This window comes from Mustela erminea, chromosome 19 (genome assembly GCF_009829155.1).
Source record: "Mustela erminea isolate mMusErm1 chromosome 19, mMusErm1.Pri, whole genome shotgun sequence".
In the NCBI taxonomy this organism is placed as follows: Eukaryota; Metazoa; Chordata; class Mammalia; order Carnivora; family Mustelidae; genus Mustela; species Mustela erminea.
In genome coordinates, this window is record NC_045632.1 from 3,531,495 (window position 1) to 3,559,427 (window position 27,933).

Genomic DNA, 27,933 nt, shown 5'->3' on the forward strand with positions numbered 1-27,933 from the left:
AATACATAAAGTTATCAAATAGTGTCAACTATTCTCATTGTGTTCCTGAACTTCAAGGCATCTGGACCCTTATCTCCTCCTATAGATGAGGTCAGGGGTGCCTGGAAGGCTCAGTCCTTAAGCAGCTGCCTTCGGGTCAGGTCATGATCCCAGAGTCCTGGGATCGAGCCCCCGCACCAGACTCCTTGCTCTGCAGGGAGCCTGCTTCTCCTTCTCCCACTCCCCCTGCTTGTGTTCTCTCTCTCATTGTGTCTCTCCCTGTCAAAAAAATAAAATCTTAAAAAAAAAAAACAGTAAGGTTGTGGTTGGAGGCTGGATTGGAGATCAGGAAAGGAGTTAGGAACGGGCCTTTGCTGGGGGCCAAGAAATATTTGGAAGAAACAATACAGATTTGAAGAGGCATGTGCCTCCCAGACATGATCATTTCAAAGAGAACCTCAAATCATTCTAAGCAAAGTGATGTTTACTCTGGACTTGTTCCTTTAGCTGACAGGATCCTGATTTTTTATGTTCTCTATTTGCCTCAAAGTACAACGGTCATATACTGTAATTAACAAATAGATTACCAGTGGCTCCTGGGTGGCTCAGTGGGTTGAGCCTCTGCCTTAGGTTCAGGTCCTGGGATCAGGGTGCTGGGATCAAGCCCTGCACCGGGCTCTCTGCTCAGCAGGGAGCCTGCTTTCTCCTCTCCCTCTGCCTGCCTCTCTGCCTACTTGTGATCTCTGTCAAATAAATAAAATCTTTATAGATTCTCAGTTTTATTTATTTATATATTTTTAAAGATTTTATTTATTTATTTGATGGGCAGAGATCACAAGTAGGCAGAGAGGCAGTCAGAGAGAGAGAGGAGGAAGCATGCACTCCTCTCATCCCAGGACCCTGGGATCATGACCCGAGCCAAAGGCAGAGGCTTTAACCCACTGAGCCACCCAGGAGCCCCAAATTCTCTGTATTTAAAAAAAATCATTCATGATCTCGTTTCTTTCTTTTCTTTTTTTAAAAGATGTTATTTATTTATTTGTCAGAGAGAAAGAACCAGGGGAGGGAGAGGCAGGCAGAAGGAGAAGCAAGCTCCCCACTGAGCAAGGAGCCCAATGAGGGACACAATCCCAGGACCCTGGGATCATGACCCAAGCCAAAGGCAGATGCTTAATTGACTGAACCACCCAGGCGCCCCAAGCTGCGTGTTTCTTAAGGCCTGGATGGAGAAATTGGTTCAGCGTTTATTCCTTGCAAGCCATCATAGAGTACAGATTCAAGGACGGGGATTTTGATTCCCCCCACTCAATATCGTTGAAGAATACCAAAGGATTGAAGAATATCAAAGGATTTGTGGGCGTGTTTTATTTTTTATTTTTTCAATAAGCTTGAGGCACAACGTGGGGCTTGAACTCAAGACCTCCAGATCAAGAGCCGCATGCTCTACCAACAGAGCCAGCCAGGTGCCCCAGATTTGTGGGCCTGTTTTAAACTTCCCACAGAGTGTGTGGGGTGGAGGAGTAAGGGTCAAGGAGATACCCTCAGGGAGGCAGAGTCAGAAAGAATGAGAGGTGCCTAGGTGGCTTAGTTGGTTAAGCAGTTAAGTGTCCGCCTTTGGCTCAGGTCATGATCACAGGGTCCTGGGATTGAGCCCTTCTATGGGCTCCCTGCCCAGAGGTCAGCTTTCTTCTCCCTTTCTGTCTGGGCCCCCTCCTTGTCTGTCTCTATCAGATAAATAAATAAAATAATTAGAAAGAGAGAGAGAGAGAGAATGAGCTTAAATTCTGGGTCACAGCAGGTGCAGCCATCCTTCCCACCTGGGGTTCTTCCCATGTTTTGTTATTTGAACTTTATTGACTCTGTAAAGCTCAGCAGAAAGTTTACATTCTCAGAATATCCTTTTTCTGACTCCAGCATGAAGTCAAACACTGTCATAGCTCTTTCTTCTTTTCCTTCACAGCACTTCACAAAGTTTCTATTTATATTTATGTGGCTGTTTTATCTCTCCCACTGGATTATGACTGTCCTTAAAGCAGAGGTATGTCCATTTTTATCATTATTGTATCCCTGGGGCCTGGCACAAAGTCAAAAACATGGTAGGGATATGGTAGATATTTTTCAAGACTGTTTAGTGAATAATTCCTTTGCTGGTAAAATACTTCCTGTCTTCCTTATTAGCTGGTCAGCACAACACAGGGCAGATCCATGTTTCTTTTTTTTTTTTTAATATTTTATTTATTTATTTGACAGAGAGAGATCACAAGTAGGCAGAGAGGCAGGTAGAGAGAGAAAGAGGAGGAAGCAGGCTCCCTGCTGAGCAGAGAGCCCGATGCGGGACTCGATCCCAGGACCCTGAGATCATGACCTGAGCCGAAGGCAGCGGCTTAACCCACTGAGCCACCCAGGCGCCCCCATGTTTCTTTTATTCACCATATTCATGTCCTTGTATTGTCCTCTCCTATAATGAATACAGCTGTGTATGATCCATGGGATTTTACAGAAGTGGCAGTGTGTGACTTCCAAGGCTGAGTTATAAAAGACATTGATGGGGTGCCTCATTTGGTAAGTGTCTGCTATCGGCTCAGGTCATGATCTGGGATCCTGGGGTCCAGTCCAGCACTGGGCTCCCTGCTCCGCAGAGAGTCGGCTTCTTCCTCTGCTGCTCCCCCTGCTCATGCTCTCTCCCAAATAAATATGTTAAAAAAAAATAAAAGACATTGCTACTTTCACCTTGCTCTCATGGATCACTCAGTTTGGGGGAAGCCAGCCCCCATGTCATGAGGACACTCACAAAGCCTGGCGGTTGTGCCCACGTGGAGTGGAACTGAGGCTCCCAGCCATCAGCCCATGTCAACTTGCCAGCCATAAGGAGTGAGTCACCTTGGAAAGGGATCTTTCATCACAAGCCATCAGATGACTGTAGCCCCAGCTGACATCCGACCCCATGCTCATGAAAGACCTTGTGCCAGAACAGCCCAGATAAGCTGCTCTGAATCCCAGACCCACAGAAACCATAAGAGATAATAACCATTTATTGTTAAGTCTCTAATTTTTTACATGATTTGTTCACATCTATAACCAAGAGTAAGCATTGGCCAAACTTTTTTTTTTTTTTTGAGTGATATTGTGATCTTGGATGAATTCCTACCCCTTTCTGAGCCCCAGAGTTGTGGTCTGTAAAAGGGGATGAAATATCCATCTCTGAGGTTCATAGAGTATGTACCTCAGGGGCAAGATCGGAGCACATGGTAGAAGCTTAATATACCTCCAGAAGTATACCTCCAATGAAGCATGTGAGCCACACCACCTGGGTTTGAATCCCAGTTTCACTACTTCTAAGGTAAGACTTCGTTCAGGCTACTAATACTTAACTTTTCTGGCCCTTAGACCCCTCAGCTGTGAAATAATAGTAACAAAAAACCAAGGGGCTGGGAGGGGGCACCTGTGTAGCTCAGTGGGTTAGAGCCTCTGTCTTCAGCTCAGGTCATGATCCCAGGGTCCTGGAATGGAGTCCCCCATCGGGCTCTCTGCTCAGCAGGGAGCCTGCTTCCCCCCCTCTGCCTATTTGTGATCTCTGTCTGTCAAATAAATAAATAAAATCTTTAAAAAAAATTAAAAAATCAAAACAAAAAAAATTCTAGGGGCACCTGGGTGGCTCAGTGGGTTAAAGCTCTGCCTTCTGCTCAGGTCATGGTCCCGGAGGCCCTCGTCAGGCTCTCTCTGCTAGGTGGGGAGCCTGCTTCCTCCTGTCTCTCTCCTCTGGCTGCCTCTGCACCTACTTGAGATCTCTGTCTGTCGAATAAATAAATAAAATCTTAAAAAAAAAAAAAAACAAACCCTAAGTAATCTCATAATCTCATAGAGAAAGAACTTGGGCAAAGCCCATTTTAACTCTGTGGGAAAGCAGTTACTTCTTTTTTACAGGGCTCTACCGAGCCTAGCACTGAGATCAATCGTTGACACATAAATGCTCGGTAAGTATTTGTTGAATGGATAATAAAAAGACTGCCTGAGGAAAATAGGTATAAGGTAATACTAGCCTACAAGGCCCTACTGGATGTACCACTCGCTTCATCTACGATTTCACCTCTTACAATCTGTCCTTCTCTCTCTGCTCCAGACACCTTGCCCTCTCCATAGTTCCTCGACTATGCTAGCACATTCCAGCTTCAGGGCCTTTGCACGTGCTCTTTACCCTGACTGGAAATGCTCCACCTCCTAGTTATTCTTGTTTATTCGATCCCTTCAGATCTCTATTCAGTATCACTTTCTCTGAGAGACCTTCTCTCTGGCCACTCCTGCAACCCTGAAGGTCCGTATCTGCCTTTATTTTTCTCCGCAGCATTTATCACGGCCTGATTTCCATTCTTCTTTGGGCTCCCCTCAACAGAACGTAAGCTCCATGAGGACAGGGCTTTGTCTATTTTATTCGCTGCTCAAAACACCCCCAATGCTGGGATTTCAGCAGGTATTAGATAAATATTTGCTGAATTAATAGCCCCATAAAGCTACATTTGCGTAACTGTTGTCTCGGGTTGCTAAACCGCGCCATTTTGGGGACAGAATTGGCTGAAGCCCCATCACGTGACGAACAGTCCCGCTGGCCCGCCTTTGAGGCTAGGGAGGTCCACGTGGTCCTGGGCTCTAGGGGCGGGGCGGGCCGTGGAGGAGGTCCTGCGCCGGCGCGGTCCCTGGCGCAGGCGCAGAGGCGGCCCGGGCGCGCGGCCGGCGGCGGTTGGCGGCGTTTGGGGCTGGCGGGTGGTTGCCGTGGGCAGGACCCGAGTGCAGGCAGCTAGAGCCGGCGCCATGGTGGAGAAGGAGGAGGCTGGCGGCGGCATCAGCGAGGAGGAGGCGGCGCAGTATGACCGGCAAATCCGTCTGTGGGGATTGGAGGCCCAGAAACGGTCAGGGCCAGAGCGGCTTGTGGGGCTGAGGGTCTGGAGGGGGCGTCTGGCCTGAGGCGTTCGCAGCCCTCATGGAGCCGGAGGATCTGATTTGAAGCGAGGAGGCGGGAATTACGTGCCCTGGGAGGGCGGCCTTCTTGAGAGAACTGGAGGGGTTGGTTAGGGGTGTTTCTGGAAGATGTGGAAAGCGGGGGCCTCTCAGGGTGGTGGGGAGGGTCGTTCCGAGGGAAGCCTCTGGAAGCGGCGGTGGGGGAGTCCTGAGGGATCAGGAAGACTCAAACTCAGGGACGCAGACGCCCGAAGGGAGTGGTGGTGGTGAGCGCTTGGCGAGTAGGAGGGTGCAAGGGAAGGATGAAGTGGGGGCGTAGTTCATTCATTCGGAGATTGTGGGAACCTATTCTCTGCTGGACGCTGGGGAGACTACCCACCGAACACGGGCGAGCTTACATTCTTGTGGCTTCGAAAGGATGGGCCAACTGGAAAGAATGAATGTTTTTTTTTTTTTTAAAGATTTTATTTATTTATCAGAGAGAGAGAGGGGGAGAGAGCGAGCACAGGCAGACAGAATGGCAGGAAGAGGCAGAGGGAGAAGCAAGCTCCCTGCTGAGCAAGGAGCCCGATGTGGGACTCGATCCCAGGACGCTGGGATCATGACCTGAGCCGAAGGCAGCTGCTTAACCAACTGAGCCACCCAGGCGTCCCGAATGTTTTTTGAGGAGTTTTGGAGCCAGTTATTTCTACTGAGAATCTTTTTTTTTTTTTTTTAAGATTTTATTTATTTATTTGACAGAGATCACAAGTAGACGGAGAGGCAGGCAGAGAGAGAGAGGAGGAAGCAGGCTCCCTGCTGAGCAGAGAGCCTGATGCCAGACTCCATCCCAGGACCCTGAGATCATGACCTGAGCGGAAGGCAGTGGCTTAACCCACTGAGTCACCCAGGCGCCCTCTACTGAGAATCTTGAGAGGCCCGGAGAGCCTAGGGGCTGGAGCTATCCGAAGAGGTTGCTTATTCCTAGGAACGGGGTGTGTGTGTGTGTGTGTGTGTGTGTGTGTGTGTGTGTCTTGAGAGGACTGGACACTAGGGTTGGGGATACCTGGGGTACTTAATAGTTATTGGGGGACATGAGGTCAGATATTCATTGAGCACCTGCCAGAAGCACTTTTCTAGGCACTGAACATATATTAGTGAACTGGATGGACTTCTTGCCCACATGCAGTGTACTTTCTGGTGGGGGAAACAATAAACGTAAATAATATAATAGGTAATGCAAGTGCCAGGGAGAGGAAAACTGTAGAGTATTGACCCTCACACCAGGGTCAGTAAAGGGTGCTGAGGTCGGAGAGCTATTTTGATAGGGAGGCCGGGGAAAGCCTCTGAAGAGGTAACATTGAGCCTCAGACCTGTGTGAAGGAAAAAGAGCCATGTAGAGAGAAAACAGCTGGTGTACAGTCCTGGGGGCCGGAGCTTGCTTGGCAAAGGAGAGAAAGAAGCAAGGTGGTGGAACGAAATGAGGAGCTTTTTTATTTCCAGTGTTCTGGGAAACCCCCTGGAGAGTTTGAGCCTAGGAATAAAGCGATCAGGTTCACATTTTATTTTATTTTATTTTTAAAGATTTTATTTATTTATTTCACAGCAAGAGATCACAAGTAGGCAGGCAGAGAGTGAAGAGGAAGCAGGCTCCCTGCCAAGTAGAGAGCCTGATGTGGGGCTCCATCCCAGGATCCTGGAATCATGACTTGCGCCAAAGGCAGAGGCTTAACCCACTGAGCCACCCAGGCGCCCCATCAGGTTTGCATTTTAAAAGGATCGCTCTTGGGGTGCCTGGGGGAATGGCCTGCAGAGGGAGAGGGAGAATCAGGCTCCCCACCGAGCAAGGAGCCAGATGCCGGGCTCGATCCCAGGACCCTGGGATCATGATTCAATCTGAAGGCAGATGTCTAACCGACTGAGCCATGCAGGTGCCCCAGGACTTAGGTTTTAGGTGGTTATTCATGTCTAAGTAGAAGTATGAATGGTTGAGTTCAGAGTTGAGGTCTGATTGGTGGGGAGGTATGTGATGTGAGTCCAGAGTAGAGTTAATTGATCTAGGGTAAGGAGGCAGGCAGGTGGAGAGAATTTAGCTTGAGAGGTGGGAGTTTCTAGAATTTTTTGGTGAAAGAGAATGTGTGTGTGGGGGGGTGAGGTGGGGTGAACCTGAGTTTTCACGCTTATCTCAGATGTGTGGGGTTTTATGCAGTTGGAGGGGGCATTGTGAGGCATCAGCAAGCATTGGTCTGAGGATCCAAGGGGTCTAAAGTGGAATATTGGGAATTAAATGGTGGAAATGGGCTTGAGGATTATAGGTGGGACTGATTGGTTTTAGGGTCTGATATTTGAAGTAGGTTTGAGTGTTAGGAGGTCCAAAAGGGTTGGGAAAGAGATCCTAAGTGTATTAGGAGGGCTCATGGAAAGGGTGGGGGCAGCAGGTGGTTTTAAGGTAGGGCAAAGTTGGTGAAGATGAAGCTGAAATATAGTGAGAGAACTGTCCGAGGAATGGTTCCTCTGAGGAGCAGTGAAGAATGGATGGGAGCTGCTGAAGAGGAGATGGCCTACGGGACAAATCAGTCAGGGTATGGAATTCTTGGGAAATGGGAATTATTTTGAGGGAGTGGAGAGGTACCGAATTCAGTGCAGAACCTGAAGAGGATTGATTGAGGGTCTTGGGAGGAAAGGAAGGGGTTATCATTAATTTGGATATCTGTATTTATAGACAATCTTGGAGAGTTTGTTAAAGTGCCTTCATGTCCACCAGCTCCTATCAGTTCTGAAGTAGGAAGGGCAGTGACTTCCCCTGTACCACCGGAAAGAGGCTCCACAAAGCAGATTGACTTGCCTCTAAGGAAACTCCAGATGGAATAGGAGAACTCTGGAGTCTGGGGTTCTTTTGTAAAATAGAAGGTGGCCTAGGAATCAGCCAGTTGTGTTCTGGCAACATTTTGTTGCTGATTCTGTGTGATACTGGATCTAGGTGATCAGAACTGGAAAGGAGAGTAATGGTCTAGAGGTTAAAAACTGGGTGGTATCTTTCATACACTGTTTTAAATTTTTTGAAATTAGTTGCCAACATTTAAAAGTTTAGAGAATTGGCCACATTTGAGACCATTTGAGCATCAAAAGGAAAAAATTGGGGTGCCTGGCTGGCTTAGTTAGTGGAGCATTGACACTCTTGATACTGGGGTTCTGAGTTCAAGCCGCATGTTAGATGTAGAGATGACTTTTAAAAATCAAGTGAAAAGAAGGAAGGAAGGAGAGAGAAAGAGAGAGATAGATGGACTTAATAATACTTAATCATTTAGAATCCATAAGGCCAAGGAAATATTCAAACAAAGAAATGAAAAACGAGTTTGTTGTCTTTGGAAGTGATTATTAATAATGTGCTTTCTGTGAAGTAAGAACTTCAGTGTGTCACCTTGAAGTTTTCCTGCTGACTGTATTTTAGCCTAATCATGCTTTCAGAGAGTAGAGGAACAAATTAAAGAACACTGAGGTTATGATTAGATGTCCAGGATGCAGGACATTTTGCAAGACAACTGTTCTGGTTCTATTCCAGAAGTCAATGTCATGGAAAAAACAAGGGGAGGGAGTGTTCTAGATTAAAAGAGCATAAAGAGGTGAAGCCACATGTAAGATGTAAACCTTGCCTGGATCCTGGTTCAAAAAGAAAACCCATAGGGCGCCTGGGTGGCTCAGTGGGTTGAGCGACTGCCTTCAGCTCAGGTCATGATCCCGGACTTCCGGGTTCGAGTCCCGCATCGGGCTCCCAACTCCTTGGGGAGCCTGCTTCTCCCTGTGACCTTCTCCTCTCTGATGCTCTCTCTCACTCATTCTCTCTCAAATAAATAAATAAAATCTTTAAAAAAAAAAAAAAAAAAAAAGAAAACCCATAAAGAAGCATCTTAGACAGTAGTGGAAATTTGAATAGTCAGTCCTATTAGGTGATATTTGAGAATTATTTTCTAGATGTGGTAATAGCACATCTAGAGATAGCACATTCTAGCAGAATGCAAACTATTCTTTTTATTTTCTGTGTGTTTTAAGTTTTTATCATGGGAAGTTGGGAAAAGGGGGGTGTCTGGGCTGCCTTTCGGGTTGGGTCATGATCCCAGGGTCTTGGTATCAAGCCCTGCATTGGGCTTCCTGTTCAGCGGGAGGCCTGCTTCTCCCTCTCCCACTTCCCCTCCTTGTGTTCCCTCTCTCGCTGTGTCTCTGTTGAATAAATAAGTAAAATCTTTTTTTTTTTTTTTTAAGATTTTATTTATTTATTTGACAGAGAGAAAGCATAAGTAGGCAGAGGAAGATAGAGAGAGAGAGAAGCAGGCTCCCTGCTGAACAGAGAGCCTGATGCGGGGCTCGATCCCAGGACCTTGAAACCATGACCTGAGCCGAAGGCAGAGGCTTAACCCACTGAGCCACACAGGTGCCCCTAAATAAGTAAAATCTTAAAAAGAAAAAATAAAGTTGGGAAAGAAATGTGAATCTCTTCCCTCCCACTGCACCCCAGCCTCATGCCCCAGTCTGGCAATTTCTGATTTCTGTCTTCTCTTGAAGAATAGAAAAGTCAGACCTTCCACATTGGTTGGAGCTAAATAGGGACTACCTCTGACATGGCACAGCATTCTCTCTAGGGATCCTCCCTATCAGTTCAACTTCACTCATTTGGCATAATTGCTTGGCTCCTGTCAGCGTGTGACTTTGCATTTCTTGCTATGGGACATAGCCCTTTTTATGGATGAGGTTCAGAACAGACTCCCAAGTCATGGACCAAATAGAAGTAGGAGTTGAATCTAAGTCACTCAATTCAGGTTCATACCCTCCCCACCTCCAGATCATTTTTGATAATAAGGGCTCATTTTTTCAGTCAAATTAGTGTAAAGGAGGGTGTTGAAGCTGGAGCTGTGTATGTTTTCAGAATATGTGCTTCAGCAGTTTCTGCATTGCCTTTCCCAAGGTAGGGCCATCTGATTCTTCTATCGCTCAATAGTAGTTTGTTTTCCCCTTATCTAAGCATGAGGAAGGGCGGGGGTGACTCAAGAGAGGAAAGTAGATGAGGTACCAAGAGGACCAAGTAGAGAGGACCAAGCGGTTTGTTGTTGTTGTTTTTATTTATTTGTTGATTTTATTTATTTATTTGACAGATCACAAGTAGGCAGGCAGAGAGAGAGAGGAGGAAGCAGGCTCCCCGCCGAGCGAGTCTGATGTGGGACTCTATCCCAGAATCCCAGGACCATGACCTGAGCGGAAGGCAGAGGCTTAATCCACTGAGCCACCCAGGCATCCAAGGACAAGCGTTTTATAAATGTCTGATAACAAAAGGGGTTTGACTGGTCTTACTAAGTTTCTAGTGCTTGCAAGTTTGTAGACATTTAGATGTATTTGTTAGATGAAATGACTGTACTTTGCAAAGACATAGGAAATCAAGAAACCTGGGTTCAGTTCCCAGTTCTAACCAGCTCTCTTGACTTTGGGTCAGTCACACATTTTGTTGTCCTTAGTTCCACATCTGCAAAAAGGAGGGATGAGGGTGACTATATATATACATATATATATATGTATATATATATATTTTTTTTAAGATTTTATTTACTTATTCTACAGAGATCACAAGTAGGCAGAGAGACAGGCGGGGGGCGGGTGGGGAAGCAGGTTCCCCACTGAGCAGAGAGCTTGATGTGGGGCTCAATCCCAGGACCCTGAGATCATGACCTGAGCCAAAGGCAGAGGCTCAACCCGCTGAGCCACCCAGGTGCCCCAGGTGACTACATTTTTTTTTATTTTTAATTTTATTTATTTGACAGAGGTCACAAGTAGGCAGAGAGAGGCAGAAGCAGGCTCCCCGCTGAGCAGAGAGCCCGATGCGGGGCTTGATCCCAGGACCCCGAGATCATGATCTGAGCTGAAGGCAGAGGCTTAACCCACTGAGCCACCCAGGCGCCCCCAGGTGACTACATTTTTAAGGACTCTTTCAACTCTGAAATTTTGACTTTACAAAAAGGGACCTCAAAAATTTCTGTGTGTTCAGGGTGCCTGGGTGGCTCAGTGGTTAAGCGTCTGCCTTCTGCTCAGGTCATGGTCCCGGAGTCCTGGGATTGAGCCTGCATCCGGCTCCCTGCTCCGCGAGAAGCCTGTTTCTCCCTCTCTCACTCCCCGTACTTGTGCTCCCTCTGTCGCTGTGTCTCTGTCAAATAAACAAATAAAATCTTAAAAAAAAATTTCCATGTTTTGAGACTCATTATCCAATTCTGCTGCTGTTCAAAAGAACTTCAGTTGGTTCTGCAGGCACCCATTTGCTGTAATAGTAACTGAGGATTCACTGTGTTGTGGAGGCCAAACCTGATCGTCTCATGTAAGGACCAGTTTATTGTAGTGTTGCTAGCCGTTGATGGAGTTTGAATCTCAATGGCAGAAATTCTTGTTTAACCTTGGATATACATTCCTTCTCTGTGCTTTCGTTTCCTCATCTGTCAGGTGGAGATAATAGAATCTATATTATAAGATTGTTGAGAATTAAATGAGATAATGCGTGGAGGCACCCAGCTGGCTCAGCTGGAAGGGGACTCGACTCTTGATCTCAGGGTCGTGAGTCTAAGGTCTACCTTGGGTGTAGAGACTACCTAATAAACAAAGACACAAGAAATGAGATAATGCATGAATAGTGCCTATGCTCAGAAAGCACTCAGTAAATTACAGCTACAATGATTTGACAAGTATAAATCATAAGCAACAAAAGAAGGGAAGCTACATAGGAAATAGGTTGAGATAAATAAGGCAGATGTAAAGTAAACATCAGTGGGACAAATGGAGACTCCAGAAGAATGAGGAAGATTGTAGGGGCAACAGTCTTAAGTTCTGTTTTGGATTCTGGAAGACACTGAAGGAAATGTAATGAATGGGTAGTTAGATGGAGCAAGATTGTAGATTTAAATGAAAAGTACTTTACAGTTAGTTAAGTGAAGATGAGTTTCTGTCTGAAGGAGAAAATGGTCTGATCTGCCAAATGTGTTTGGCCTCATCATTTACCTGGTTGCACTGACTAGAAATCTAGACATTCTTTTTTTTTTTTTTTTTTTTTTTAAGATTTTATTTATTTATCAGAGAGAGAGAGAGAGAGAGGGAGAGCGAGTGAGCAGGCAGACAGAATGGCAGGCAGAGGCAGAGGGAGAACAGGCTCCCCGCAGAGCAAGGAGCCCGATGTGGGACTCGATCCCAGGACGCCAGGATCATGACCCGAGCCGAAGGCAGCTGCCCAACCAACTGAGCTACCCAAGCGTCCCAAATCTAGACATTCTTTATTCATTTGTGTCCATTATTCCTATGTCCCATCTGTTGGCAAGTCCTGTCAGCTCCGCTTCATACTATCTCAGTCACCTTTCTTCATTTCCTTTTTTTTTTTTAAGATTTTATTTATTTATTTTACAGACAGAGATCACAAGCAGGCAGAGAGGCAGGCAGAGAGAGAGGGGGAAGCAGGCTCCCCGCTGTGCAGAAAGCCCGATGCGGGGCTCGATCCCAGGATTCTGGGCCCGTGACCTGAGCTGAAGGCAGAGGCTTTAACCCACTGAGCCACCCAGGTGCCCCCCCCCTTTTTAAAAAGATTTTATTTGTTTATTTGAGAGAGAGAACATGAGAGTGGGGCGAGGAGCAGAGGAAGAAGCAGTCTTCATGCTGAGCAGGGAGCCTAATGTGGGACTCAATCCCCGGACTACAGTATCATGGCCTGAGCTGAAGGCAGTCGCTTAAATTGACCGAGTCACCCAGGTGGACCAACCTTTCTTCATTTCTTTTTTTTTTTTTTCCCTTTCCTCATTTCTAAGTCCAGCTTACGCTCATCATCTCTCACAACACCCTCAGTAGTCCCCTCAACTGTTCTCTGTTCCACTCTTGACTGTATAATCCAGTCTCCATACAACAGCCAGATTGATTAAAAAAAAAAAAATCAGATCACAGCCAGTTCTCTGCATAAAGCCTTCCAGTGATTTCCTCTTATATTCAGAATAAAATCCAAAGCTTTTAAAATCCATTGCCTTTCATGCTCTGCCTTGTCTGATCTTGCCTGCATCTCCTTGGTTCACTTCATTCAAGTTCTTGATTCTTTCTGTTCTCAAATATGCTGAACCTCTCTCCGGCCTAGAGACTTGGTGCTTACCCTACTTGAGATAGTCTTTTTTTTTTTTTTTAAAGATTTTATTTATTTATTTGACAGAGAGAAATCACAAGTAGATGGAGAGGCAGGCAGAGAGAGAGAGAGGGAAGCAGGCTCCCTGCTGAGCACAGAGCCCAATGCGGGACTCGATCCCAGGACCCTGAGATCATGACCTGAGCCGAAGGCAGCGGCTTAACCCACTGAGCCACCCAGGCGCCCCAGTCTTTTTTTTTTTTTTTAAAGGATTTTATGTATTTATTTGGTAGAGACACAGCGAGAGGGAACACAAGCAGGGGGAGTGGGAGAGGGAGAAGCAGGTTCCCTGCCGAGAAGGGGGCCCGATGCGGGGCTCCACTCCAGGACCCTGGGATCATGACCTGAGCTGAAGGCAGAGGCTTTAACCCACTGAGCCACCCAGGCGCCCCCAGTCTTAGGAATTCTTAATCATGAGTGGAATTCAGTTGGCTTGACTTAACTTGCAGTATGTATTGGGAATTCAAAGGTTGTAATAAAAAAGGCTCTGGTTCCTTCCTCCTCAGAAATTTAAAAGGTATTCCTGTGGCAGTAAAAGGTAAAGATGAGAGAGCCTAATCAGCAAATATTTATTTAGAACATACTGTGTACAAGACAACATGGAGGGAGACATTGAAAGAGGAAAAATCATAGATTATGGTCAGTTCTATATTCCAGTTCCAGTCTGGCTACTCAGCTGTGAGAGCTTGGACACCTTTTCTGAGCCTCAGTTTTCTCTACTCTAGGCCTTCCTTTCCTATGGAAACGTGATGGCCTACTCTGGGGTCTGTGGAGCCCTTTCGACTTCTAGAGTGAGAAATTGTATGTAGTACTTAGGGTGTGTATGCTTTTTTCCCCCCAAAAGAAACATTGAAGAACCATAATCAAAGTTATTGTTTTGAATTTATTTTAAGTAGGCCTCATACCCGATGTGGGGCTTGAACTCAGGATCCTGAGCTTGAGTCATGTGCTCTACTGACTGAGCCAGCCAGGTGCCCCAGTAATCAAGGTTTCAGTGAGGTAATATATGTAATATACCTAGTTCGAACCTAGTGAGCCCTCTGTAGCTGGTCATTACTGCCATTGTGGCTACCTGTGCACTCTCTGCATAACCTGTCACGATGTGATTTTACATTTATTTTTGTGGTATTGAGAGGCGGTATAACTTGAAGAGTACAGACTTGGGAGCAGTATTTCCGAGCTGATGCCTGCTTTGCCATTTAATAGTTGTTCTTTAACAACTCTGTTCTCAGTATCTTAGTTTCCTGTTGGTGCTGTAACAATTACCACCAACTTAGTGGCTTAAAACAATACAAATTTGTTATCTTGCAGTTCTGGAGGTCAGAAGTCTGAAATTAAAAAAAAAAAAAGTCTGAAATCAGTTTAACTGGGCTAAAATCAAGGCGTTGACAGGGCCATGTGCCCTGTGGAGGTTCTAGGGGAGAGTATTTTTGCTTGACTTTTAGAGCATGAAGAAGCCAACTGTGTTTCATAGCTGGTGGCCTCTTCATTTCCAAAGCCAGCAGCACAGCGTCTTCTGACCCTTCTGCCTCCTTCTTATAAGGACCCACCCAAGTAATAATCTAGATTAATCTCTCCATTTCGGAATCTTAATTTAATTACACCTAAGTCCCTTTTGTCATGTAAAATAATTTATTCACAGGTTCCAGGGATTAGAGCATGGACTTCTGAGGGTAGGGTGGGGGTAGGGAAGGTTGCTCACAGTTTGTTTACTCCAGCTTTCTTACCTGCAAAATGAGAGTTAACAGTGCCTTTCTTTTTTTTTTAAGATTTTATTTATTTATTTGACAGAGAGAAATCACAAGTAGACAGAGAGAGAGAGAGGGAAGCAGGCTCCGTGCCGAGCAGAGAGCCCGATGCGGGATTCGATCCCAGGACCCTGAGATCATGACCCGAGCTGAAGGCAGTGGCCTAACCCACTGAGCCACCCAGTCGCCCAATAGTGCCTTTCTTTCTTTCTTTTTTTTTTTTTTAAAGATTTTATTTATTTATTTGACAGAGAGAGATCACAAGTAGGCAGAGAGGCAGGCAGAGAGAGAGAGGAGGAAGCAGACTCCCCGCTGAGCAGAGAGCCCAATGTGGGGCTCGATCCCAGGACCCCGGGACCATGACCTAAGCCGAAGGCAGAGGCTTTAACCCACTGAGCCACCCAGGCGCCCCTAGTGCCTTTCTGACAGAGGTTTTTTTATTATTATTACTAATTTGTTTATTAATTTATTTAATTTGACACAGAGAGCCCAAGCAGGGGGAGCATCAGGCAGAGGGAGAGGGAGAAGCAGGTTCCCTGCTCAGCATGGAGCCAGAAGTGGGGCTGGATCCCAGAACACTGGGATCATGACGCGAGCCCAAGGCAGATGCCCAACCGACTGAGCCACACAAGCGCCCCTTTCTGGCAAGAGTTAATACACATACATTGCTTAGAACAGTGCTTGGCATACAGTTAGAGTTCAGTAAGTGTTACCTTTTGTTATCTTACTCTTTCTAATGGCTACCTCGTTTTCCGTGGTGCGTGTGCACCAGAGTAGTGTGGCCTCAGAGCCCACTATCTGAATCGCTCTCCCTTATTATTGTCCAGATCAACTAGCCGATTATTAGCCACTTCCTAGCTGTGTGTCCTTGGGTAAGCGTGTCCTTGGGTAAGCGTGTCCTTGGGTAAGCTAGGGAAATTCTTTTTTTTTTAAGATTTTGTTTTCATTATTTGACAGACAGAGATCACAAGTAGGCAGAGAGGAAGGGAAGCAGGCTCCCTGCTGAGCAGAAAGCCCCATTCGGGGCTCGATCCCAGGACCCTGGGATCCAGAGCTGAGCGGAAGGCAGAGGCTTTAACCCACTGAGCCACCCAGGCGCCCCCAGGGAACTTCTTTGTGCCTGTTTTCTCAGCTGCAAAGTAGGGATAAGGAGATACCAGCTCATAAGATTGTCATGAGAATTATGTAACAGTACACAGAAAGAGTGTGTAGCATCGGGTGCCTGGGTGGCTCAGTGGGTTAAAGCCTCTGCCTTCGTCTCAGGTCATGATCCCAGGATCCTGGGAATGACCCTGCTTCAGACTCTCTGCTCAGCGGGGAGCCTGCTCCACCCCCCACTCTCTCTGCCTGCCTCTCTGCCTACTTGTGATCTGCCAAATAATAAAAACTTAAAAAAAAAAGTGTGTAGCATGTGGTGAATCTTCAATGTATGTTAGCTATTATTATTTTATTATGTACCAGATTTATGTAATTCTGGTGATGGACACTTGGGTTTCTTTTGGTGTGTCTATTCCATACTGTTCCAGTAAAATAAGTTGTAAGCACATAGATGCTAGGTATACGATGGTTTCTGGAACTTATATTTAAAAGGAGGTGGCAGTGAACATATAAACAGAGTGTAATTCCAGATAGAAGTGGATGCGGACATAAATTGGGATTAGGTGGCCAGTGTGGACTTCTAAGGTGGTGAGTTGAGACCTAAAGAATTGACTACTGGTCAAGTTTTAAGGCGGGAGCTGGGGTGTAGGCAAACAAGCAGCTCGAAGAGTGCGATGAGCCTGTCCCAGGGCTTTAGGTAAGGAACTTGCAGGGGGAGCCACTGAACAGTTGGAGCAGGAGAGGGGCATAATCTGATTTAAAAGCTCTTTCTTCCTGAGTTGGGGGTAGCAGATTGTAGGGGGCTAGAGTAGAAACAAGGAGGCCAGGTATAAAGCTGTCGTAGTTCCGTAGGCGAGAAATGGTGGTGGCTGTGAGGGTGGGGGGAAGTGGGTGGGTGCTGCTGCTGTGAACACATCAGTACATGACACCGGAGGATTTCCGCAGCATTCGTTCCTAGAAGGGGAACTGTTGTGTCAAGAGTATGAATAACACTAGCTGACATTTACTAAGTGCTGACTGTGTGCCAGGTCCTATTTTAAGTGCTTTTCGTGTAATTGAGCCATACATTAGCTGTAAGTTCAGGATCTCTAGCATAGTTAAGGATTAAAAATACAAACATGATATTCAGTGTTGATGGCAGCTGAATGAAAAAAACATCCCAAGCAGGGCCTCCTGCGTGGCTCAGTTGTTAAGCATCTGCCTTAGGTTCAGGTCATGGGATCGAGCCCATGTCGGGCTCCCTGCTCAGTGGGAAGCCTGCTTCTCCCTCTGCTTGTATTCCCTCTCGCTGTCTCTCTCTCTCAAATAAATAAAATCTTTAAAAAGAAAAGGGGGGGGGTCCTGGGATCCAGCTGTAGGGCTCCCTTCTGAGCAGGGAGTCTGTTTCTCCATCTCCCTCTGTCCGTCCCTCCACTCACGCTCCCCCCTGCGCCCCACCCCGGCAATGAATAAGTAAGTAAAATCTTTAGGGGAAGGGAAGCAGTCAGAGTCTAGAGTTCTGTAGGATGTAGGAATTGTGGAGAGGCCACGTGGCTAAATGTGATTTTTGTCAGAGGCATTTATAGGTTGCAGTGCTCTAAGAGCTCAGAGGAAGGGGTGCTCACTTGAGTCGGCTGCGGTAAGGACTTTTTGAGGAAATGGGATTTGAATTGGGTTTTGAAGTCTGGGGAAAAGCTCAGCTAGGCCTAGAGAGGAGGAGTGTATTGCAGGTGTGTAGAATGTGGTGATCTAAAGTTGGCAGGTGGGAGATGGTCCTGGGATGGAGCCCCTGCATTGGGCGCTCTGCTCAGCAGGGAGCCTGCTTCCCCTCCCCCTCTGCCTCCCTCTCTGCCTACTTGTGATCTTTCTCTGTCAAATAAATAAATAAAATCTTTATTTAAAAAAGAATTTATTTATTTGACAGAGAAAGATCACAAGTAGGCAGAGAGGGAGGCGGGGGGGGGGGGGTGGAGCAGACTCCCTGCTGAGCAGAGAGCCCTACGACTCAGGGCTCCATCCCAGGACCCTGAGATCATGACCTGAGCCGAAGGCAGAGGCTTAACCCACTGAGCCACCCAGGCACTATTGTTATTATTATTATTTTTTTAAGATTTGTATTTATTTAAGAGACAGGGATGGGGGTGTGTGGGCAGGGGAAGCTCTGCCCACACACCCCCAGTAGGAGGAGGGACAGAGGGAGAGAGACAGGCAGAATCCCTGCTGAGTGTGGAGCCCAGCGACAGATCCCAGGACCTTGAGATCATGAGCTGAGCCTAAAGTCAGCCGCTTAATAGACTGAGCCACCCAGGTGCCCCTTGTTTCTTGTTATAAGTAGGCTACAAGTCCAGCATGGAGTCCGGTGTGGGCTTTGAACTCACAGCCCTAAGATCAAGACCTGAGCTGAGATCAAGAGTCAGACACCTAACTGTCTGAGCCACTCGGGCACGTCACTGAGCCCTTTTGTAATTAAGGTAATGGGATTGAGAAGTTCAGTAAGTCCAAGTAATACACGTTGAGCATCTGTCATGTGCCAGGGATAATGCTAGATGCGTTCGCACACACATTTTGACCGGTTGTCAAGGGGATTAATCGACATGAAGTCACAATTGGTGTCCCCATTTTACAGCTGAAAAAACTGAAGTTTAGAGAGATTATGCATTTTGCCCAGATCACCCAGTTGGGAAGTGGCAGAACCAGAATTCAGAGCTAATTCTTCAGACCTAGAGGTCATTTAGTGATTGGCAGTGTCCTATTGCTGAAGGAACAGTGAAGAGAATAGAGTGTGAGAATTTAGTGGGTGTAGGGATTAGGAGGCCTATTGTTTGAAGATACAGTTTCCCAGGGGAGAGCTGGGCTATTCCAGCTGTATCTTTGAGGTAGTGGAGCAGCCAAGCAGGACAGAAACCCTGGAACTTGGCACCCTGGAATTCCAGGTGGGGCAGTGTCGGGTCCAGGTAAAGGGAAGACTTAGAGATTAACAGTGACAGCAGAAATCTGGAAGGTACAGCTAAATTCAGTCAACCTTTTTGATGTCAAAAGGTTTGGTTTGTGTACTGTATTCTTTTTGGAAACATGGCCTATTAAATGTGCTGATTCTGGAGGGATAGGAGCTCCTCTGGAAGGACATAGCTTTTCTTCCTCCTTCCGCTCACTGGTATAAATCTGTGATGAGTGAAGTACTCATTGCTAGTATCTCTGTTATTTACCTTGCTTCTATCTTGTAAGCCCTCTTCCCGGTTCCCTCCTTTTTTAGAGAAGTGGGATTGTCTCTCTAAAGGCTTGTGTCTGCTAGCCTGTGGATGGCAGTGGAAAGGCCCCATAGAAGAAAAGCCATAATGGAGAAGCTGAGACCTAGACATACGCCTTTGAGGGAAATACTGTCAATATTCCCTCCCCGCTCATTTTACCCTTGGGTTGTATTAGCGAAAGAAATCCAGTGTTTGCGAATTTGAAGGATGAGTGCGGCATCCTGTTTTGTCAGCCACCATCCTCATTAAAGATCTCTAGTCTAATTACATGCAAGTATCCATAATTATTAGAACCATATTTAGAAGAGCTGCTTCATGTTCTCCTTAATATTAGTGCAAGTTGAAAAGCTACTCATTTCATAAATTTTTAAAAAATTTTTATTCACTTATTTGCCAGATAGAGTGAGTGAGCAAGCTCGTGTAAGTAGGGGGATGGCAGGCAGAGGGAGAAGTGGGCTCCCCGCTGAGCAAGGAGCGGGATGGGACTCCATCCCAGGACCTTAGGATCATGATCTGAGCCTAAGACAGCTGCTTAACTGGCTGAGCCACCCAGGTGTCCCCAGACTTTTTTTTTTTTTTTTTTTTTTTAAGATTTTATGTATTTTAGGGGCGCCTGGGTGGCTCAGTGGGTTAAGCCTCTGCCTTCAGCTCAGGTCATGATCTCAGGGTTCTGGGATCAAGCCCCGCATCAGGCTCTCTGCTCGGCGGGGAGCCTGCTTCCTCCTCTCTCTCTGCCTCCCTCTCTGCCTACTTGTGATCTCTGTCAAATAAATAAATAAATAAAATCTTTAAAAAAAAAAAAAAAGATTTTATGTATTTTAGAACACATGCATGAGTGTGTGGTGGAAGAACAGAGGGGGAGGGAAAGGGACAAGTAGATTCCTCGTTGAACATGGAGCCCTCTCAAGGTTTGGTCTCAGAACCCCGAGATCATGACCTGAGCTGAAATCAAGAGTCAGTTGCCCAACTGACTAAGCCATCCAGGCTCCCCTAAGTCCAGACTTTTTTGGTTTGTTAGTTTTAAGATTTTGTTTATCCATTTGACAGAGAGACATCATAAGCAGGTGAAGCAGCAGTCAGAGGGAGAGGGAGAAGCAGACTCCCCACCCAGCAAGGAATAAGATGCGGGACTTGATCCGTGGACCCTGGGATCATGACCTGAGCCAAAGACAGAGGCTTAACTGACTGAGCCACCCAGGCACCCCCAGACTTTTTGAGATAGCTGGACCTCTGACTTTCTTAAAATCTCAATCTTTTGTGACTTTATAGACTAGGATGATCAAACACTTTCCAAATACACCCTCTTTAATGCCACCCTGTTTTTGCTCATACTACCCCTTTTCACCTTTTCTTCTGCTGCTCTACTAGTCCAAGCCTTCATTCTCTCTCGCCTTAACTGTGACACCCTTATCCCTCCAGGAATCCGGCCCACCCCTGCCAAAGCTTTCTGTTGTGCTTAGATAAAATTCAGCACTTACAGTGCTTGTAGGAGCCTTGGTGATATGGTCCTGGTTCTGTCTGTGACCCACTTCCTACCATTCTTACCTTTGCTCACTGTTCTTCAGCTACTGTCCTTTCCGGCCCCAAAACATGCCAGGAACTCTTCCACTTCAGGCCTTTTATACTTGCTGCTTTTGTACTTGCTCTTCTCCCAAATATTTGTATATTTCTCCTTCATTTCATTTTTATTTTTGCTCAGCACCTTCTCAGAAAGGTCTTCATGATCCGTCTGAGTAAAATAGCATCCTCCAACACTCTTGATCTATATCCTGCTTGATTTCCATCACTTCTTTTTTTATTTTTTTCTAAGTAAGCTCTTCTGTGCCCAGTGTGGGGCTTGAACTACGACCCTGAGATCAGAGTCGTTCTGCAGGCTGAGCCAGCCAGGCCTCCCTGATTTTCATCACTTTTTGACATCCTATATCTCTGTCTGTCTCTTCCATAAAATAAAAGCTCCACAAGGGCAGGGATTATGTCTGTCTTGTTCACTGCTCTATTTCTATACCTTAGAGGGGTGCCTGGCATAGTAGGTGCTCAATAAATATTTGTTGTATGAATTGTTCTTTGCAGGATGGATTAGAGCCTCTTTCCTGGATTTTATCCATGATGCTTCTTTGCATTTAATGAAAACCAAAATTACTTCGCTGTTATTGTGACTTGTTCTGTTTTTCAATAATTCGGTGAAACTTTCATTGTTCTCTGTCACCTGGTTAACAGTGTCTGCCTTACAGGCTGCGGGCCTCCCGGGTGCTTCTTGTCGGCATGAAAGGACTCGGGGCTGAAATTGCCAAGAATCTCATTCTGGCAGGAGTGAAAGGACTGACCATGTTGGATCCTGAACAGGTGAGATGTTTGGCCACTTCCTCACTGTTCCTTCATGGTCTCCCCTCTTCAGTATAAAACACTTGGAGGTGTCGTGAATTTCTGGGTGCCCCTGCAGGCTTGTGAAAGGAGGGCTGGCATTAGTGGAGCTGTGGCCTCACGGCCCTGGCACGTCCTAGGTGGTCAGCTCCTATCTCCTGTCTCCTCCTGGCGCTTTAAAGCATAGTTAGTCTCTCCCTTGGAGGGTGACTTTGAGGAGGAGAGGGGTGGTTTTCTACTTCATACGTATAAACCGCCTGCGTGACTACTTAAAATTGCACAAAGCCTCGGGGCTTTGTTATGGTGTACCTGGCTGGCCTTTACCCCACAGTGATCCTGCTTTAGAAGGTTTGAGATGCGGCTCAGGACTATGTAACATTTGAGAGGTATCTCAGGAGAGCTTTATGAGTTTGGAAAACAGTGGGTGGGAGAGAATGGATGCAGACTGCTTAGCATGGTGCTCACACATAATAAACATCTGATAATAATTCTATGGCATACCATTTAATTGAAGATATGGTAGTCATTCTCATCTCCTATGTAGATTTCTCTGACCAGTTTTTCCAAGGTGAAAATAACTTCTTTCTCTTACATTCTCATGCTTCAGTGTTTTAATTTTCTTTTATGGAAAATTCCAAATATATGCAGAAGTAGAATAACATTGGATACCCCATCTATATGACTTCTACAGATAACAGTATTTTTTTTTTTTTTTTTTTTGGTCTATTTTTTTGGACAGTATTTTAAAGCAAATTCTAGAAATCATGTTGTTGTTTAAGGTGAAATACTCGAAAGATTGTGTCATCACATGATACTCTTGGTGTCTTTCCTTGTAGGCGATGAACATGCTAAGGAGCCACACAGTGAGGTATAGGCTCTGTGGAAGAAAGCAGATGTTGATGAAATTTTTTAAAGCTCATCTGTCTGGGTTTCAGGAGAAAAGTAGTATCAGGATTTAAAAGAAGTTCTCCTGCAATGAAGAGAAATGTGGGTTGCCTCACTTAATATCAATCACAAATTGATTTTTGATTTGAATTCAAAACCTTCTAAGGAAAGAAAGTTCTTGGAAGCAAACTGCGGGCGGAGCAGTTGCCCTGATGACATCTCCCCAACCACAGTGCCCCCTAGAGGCTTTTGGAGAGAGAACTTGTTTGCCGTTTAGAGAGGGTCAGAGCAGAGAGAGCCAGGGAAGGATGGTTCCTAAATGTGGAGGCCTGTAGTCTGGGAAACTGAAACCAGATGGGGATGATGACTTCCTCATCTGGTTGCAGGACTCAGAGAATGGGGAACGATGATAGAATACTGAGGCGTGACGGAGTGCTGTTACTGCCGCAGGACAGCGATGGGTGCCACCCAGTGTTGGAGTGAACAGGTTGACTGTTACCCCTGCCGTCTTCACTTTGAGGACTTGCAGTGCCTTCCATGTACTGAAATGAAATGAAATGCCTAATTCCTCTGACTGGTTTTAAAGACCTAATATAGCGGTTCTCCGTCCCATCTGTGGTTTGAGTATTTGGGGGATTTGTTAAAAATAAAGGTTCTTGGGGCTCCTGGGTGCCTCAGTGGGTTAAAGCCTCTGCCTTCGGCTCAGGTCATGATCCCAGGGCCCTGGGATTGAGCCCCGCATCGGGCTCTCTGCTCAGCGGGGAGCCTGCTTCCTTCTCTCTTTGCCTCCCTCTCTGCCTACTTGTGATCTCTGTGAAATAAATTTAAAAAAAAAATCTAAAATATAAAAAAAAATAAAAGTTCTCCAGGTGAGTCTAAAAGTCAGGGAGAGTTGAGAACCACTTGCTTCATGTAAACTGGGCCCAGTCAGCTTACCCAGCCTGACTCTTAGCTCATAAATTCATGGACACACTTTGATGGTTCTGCCTTTTGGAATTTGCTTGTGCTTTTTTTCCCCCTGACAAGGAACATCCCAGGGAGACTGTTCTACCTAGTGCAAAAGCTCTGGAATTTTGCAGATTTGGACTCAAATCCCACATCTTCAAGCTGGGCGAGAGGCTTTATTAACTTCTCAGGGACTCAGCTTGCTAATTAATTAATTAGTTAATTATATTAGTAATCTCTATATCCAGTGTGGGGCTCAAACTTGCAGCTCTGAAATTAAGAGTCTCGTGCTCTGCCGACTGAGTAGGCCAGGTGCCCCGCAGTTTTCCCATCTATAAATCAAGGATGTTAATTCCTGTCCTTCAAAGTTCAGAGTGTTTTGTTTACATCAACAAATATCCTAGAGTACCTGTAGGCTACCCTGTCTAGACACTGGTGATACAAAGATGCACAAAATTGGGTTCCTATTCTCAAGATTTCTTTAGAAACCAGAGCAGGCTCCTAGATTCAGGTTGTGGTAGGGGGACACGAAAGGCTTGCTGGAGCTGTGATCTTAAGGAACAAACAGATTTCTCAAGTTGAAGGGCGGTGTTTTAGGCGGAAACATTAGCAGTGGCATAGAACAGAATGGCAGAAGTAGAATATAACAAGCAGTGCTATTTGGTGTTTTTAGAATGAGAAGCCCAAAGTGGTGGTGTGTGTGTGTTGGGGGATTGCAGGTTGTCGGTAAAGTCCAAATCATGAAGGCCCTGCTAGGAAGCCTTGCTTGTACTCAATCCTCTGGGTGGTAAGGATTCGTTAAAGAGTTTCAAATATGGGATGGGTGACTTGGTCAGTTTCAGGCCTCCTGTAGAACACTAGTCACTGTATATGATCTGTACAAGATAACGGGCTGAAGACCACCTAGAAGGCTGCTTTAGTAGTTTAGGTAAAAAATAAAAAGGGTCTGAATAATAGCACTAGTGGTAGAAAAGATAAGAAGCACACAGAGGTGAAAAACAGGAGGTGGTAGAATCAGTGGGATCATACACGGGAGCATAGGGAAAGCAAGCACCTGTGGATGCTTCCGGCAGGTGTTGGATACTGTGCTAAGAGCTGTAGTTGTATCTCATTTAGTCCTCAACTCTGAGATGCAGAGATTGTCATCCTTATTTTACAGATAAGAGAACTGAAGAAAGGGAAGTGAATTACTGGCCCACCAAGGTCATAGTAGATGGTGGTATGACCAGCACCCCGGGAGTCGGACTCTTGGTAGAGCCTGTGCTCTTAGCTACATCATCGGGTGGCTGTTATCAAGGATATAACGAGACTATAAAGATTGGGGTTTCTGGCTCAAGTAATTGGATGGGTGGTTGGTGGGCTCATCAATTGACCAGAAAATAGAGGAGTTGAATATGAATATTCAGGAGGAGATATCTGGTGGGCAGTTAGACTCTGATGGACAAGGAAACAATCTGTGCCTGTAAGAACAGTTCGAGATATGCCAGCAGAAACTAGAGGTAGTGAGTTTATGGAGCTGTGGAGAACGGAGATATGAATGATTCTGGGATGGAGTTCAGGGGAAACCATAGCCAGGAGGGTCCACATGGAGACTGGCTGTCCAGTGTGGGAAGAATAGAGTGGCACTCAGAGCGATTATAGAAAGTGTACTGCTTGTCTTACCCTCACTTCCCCTGTGATTCCCATACCCTTGCTTGTGCTCACGCAGTTGAGTAAGTGGCTGAGCTAGGATTTGAATCGAAGATTTGAATTCGACTTGAATTATTCCAGAGTCTTGCTCTTAAACCAGTATGATGTCCACCTCTCAGTGTGTAATGAGATCCGTGAAGAAGTAGGACAGCATGGGTCAAGGATACTATACTGTTTGAGGGCTGGCCTTGAATGGGAGGAAGACCAGCTCATTTTCTTGAAGAAAAGGTGGTAAGTGATAGTTGGCTGGAGGAGAGGAGGGAGATTGCTTGTATTGTCTTTTTTTTTTTTTTTTTTTTTTAAGATTTTATTTATTTATTTGACAGAGAGAGAACGCAAGTAGGCAGAGAGGCAGGCAGAGAGAGAGGAGGAAGCAGGCTCCCCACTGAGCAGAGAGCCCGATGCGGGGATCGATCCCAGGACCCTGAGATCATGACCTGAGCCGAAGGCAGCGGCTTAACCCACTGAGCCACCCAGGCACCCTGCTTGTATTGTCTTGGTGAAGGTAGCAAGGTCATACTAGAGATTAATTATTAAATTAGATATTGGATATGTGAAGAAATGCTGTGAACGGAATGGAATCTGTAATTGTATTGGCAGCTATCAGGTGATTTTATTTTATTTATTTATTTTTAGAAGACTTTATGTATTTGACACAGAGAGAGTACAAGCAGGGGGAGCAGCAGGCAGAGGGAGGGGGAGAAGTAGGCTCCCGCTGAGCAGATAGCCCAATGTTGGGCTCCATCCCAGGACCCTTGGGATCATGACCTGAGCTGAAAGCAGTCACTTAATCGACTGAGCCACCCCGTCACGACCCTGTCAGGTGATTTTATCATCTGTCTTTGAGGCTCTCTGCTGACATCCAGCCTTGTGGGTGAAATCCTCCATTTACTTAAGCCCTTCTCATCTCTCCTCCTTTCTGAACTTTAATTGAATTTAAGAGTTAATTTCAGGCATTCTTAATTGTGACTGATTTTGGCACTGGTCTGATTTTATTTATTTGATAGAGCACAAGCAGGGGGAGTTGCAGAAGAAGAAGCAGACTCCCCATTGAGAAGGGAGCCTGCCTCGAGACTCAGTCCCAGGATTCTGGGATCATGACCCTAGCCGAAGGCCGATGGTCAGCTGACTGAGCCACCCAAGTGCCCCAGAGACTGCATCCTTTAAACTACTATTGTTTGTCTCCAGATGTTTAAAATTGGGAACATAGTAGGTATTTGGAAAATTCTTAACCACTGATAATTTTATCATTTTTTTAGCAGTTACAAATTTAAAGAAGAAAGTGTGGACTTTTCTGTTTAGAGTGAATTTTCTTTATAAACACAAGGGGGTGCTCTTTAACTATCAATGCCAAGTAAACAAAGTTCAATATCTTTACTTAAAGCCTCTGAAGGAGTGTAGGGAGTCTGCATTAGGCAAATTCCTGCAGGAACAATAATACAATTAGATATTTTCACTATCCTTGAAAACTGACTGGTTTGTTGTTTTCAAGAATTTGTTTTCTCCCTAAAATTCAGGTATTAAAACAGTGCTATTTCTAGGTATCTCCAGAAGACCCCGGGGCTCAGTTCTTGATCCGTACTGGATCTATTGGACGCAACAGGGCTGAAGCCTCTTTGGAACGGGCCCAGAATCTCAACCCCATGGTGGACGTGAAGGTGGACACTGAGAATATAGAAAAGAAGCCGGAGTCATTTTTCACTCAGTTTGATGCTGTAAGTCCCATAAAGAGTGTAAAATCCGTAGGTTTAGTACATTGCAGTCTTGAGTCTGACATTGCCTCGGTGTACATGCCTTGCTAGCGTGGTGCCTTTCCGTGTTGACTGTGTTGGTAGTGGATGCAGTCTGTTGGATCTTCTGTGGCTGTTTGTGACTTGCTGTCTGCTGGTTTCTTCTTTGGGCATATGTTCCCTCAAGACCAGGTTTCATCATTGGTGTTTGTACTGCTTCCAGAATCTTTCCATATAGCTTCGATACATTTTACTGCAAGTGTTTTCTCTGGAAAACAAGTTGGTGGTTAATTTCTGTAGTAGAGGCATTTTTTTTGTTGTTGTTAGAAATATCAAACTACAGCTTGTGTTTTGTCTTAAAAAAGAGCACACCTGATCTTGGTCTATGTCTGTCTCTTTCACACAGCCACTTTGACCATGTTGCCATGGATAACTAGACACATTCCCTGTAGTCATAAGCCAAATGAGGCATATCCAGCCTCATTTGGTTTCACTGCCAGATCTATGCAGAGGTGAAAGGATAAGTTAAATTTTGTTTCAGCACTTGTGACCTTTCAGACATGGTTCCCTGTACCCAGGAAAAGCTAAACAAATGTTGGGTAACCGTGGAATAGTCACAGATGATCTGCTTGGTTTTTAAACGAGAGGCCCGTTACACGAGAGGTTAGAGTCTGGGCTGGGTAGTTTGTTTTTCCACACTGTTACATTTCATATGTGCATCTGTTCAAATGTGTGCTTGGAATGATGGATCATCTGTGCGTTTTGTCTTTTTTTTAATTTAATTCATTCTATTTTGTAACTCCCAAGTATTGGAACATTTTCTGTTTGGACATAAGTCTTCTCTTCATTTCTTTATCCATAGTAACCACATTTGGTTAATTCTAGGTGTCCCTTGCATTTCTAGCACTTAGAGGGTTGGTTAGAACTGAAGCCCGGGCTGGTGGGTTGTATAAAGCATGTGCATGGGGTGGGGATAAATGCCTCAGGGGCCTCGTGTTTCTGGCCTCTTAGGTTTTACCCTCATTTTTCACTCTGCAGGGTTCCATTTGGTCAACGTTGCATGTTCAACTGTGGCTGTCTTGCCTTTTAGACTTGATTTTTTTTTCCCCCTTGGGTGTTTTCTGTGTTCAGAAGAAAACGTGCAGTTTAGAACT

The 27,933-nt window shown here is 45.7% G+C and overlaps 1 protein-coding gene across 8 annotated transcripts in view; it reads left to right on the forward strand.

Moving 5' to 3' along the window:
• SAE1 (SUMO1 activating enzyme subunit 1) overlaps positions 1-27,933 on the forward strand; it is a 96,499-nt gene that overhangs the window by 9,030 nt on the left and 59,536 nt on the right. For 3 of the 8 annotated variants that reach the window (XM_032326405.1, XM_032326407.1, XM_032326406.1), the window contains 3 exons: positions 1,940-2,017; positions 21,401-21,512; positions 26,591-26,764. In XM_032326405.1, coding sequence (XP_032182296.1) covers positions 21,432-21,512; positions 26,591-26,764 — 255 coding nt within the window. In that variant the 5' untranslated portion in view covers positions 1,940-2,017; positions 21,401-21,431. Of the gene's footprint in view, positions 1-1,939; positions 2,018-4,671; positions 4,884-21,400; positions 21,513-26,590; positions 26,765-27,933 lie in introns of those variants that run through there. The other 5 variants (XM_032326402.1, XM_032326400.1, XM_032326401.1 and 2 more) reach the window with 4 other exon arrangements.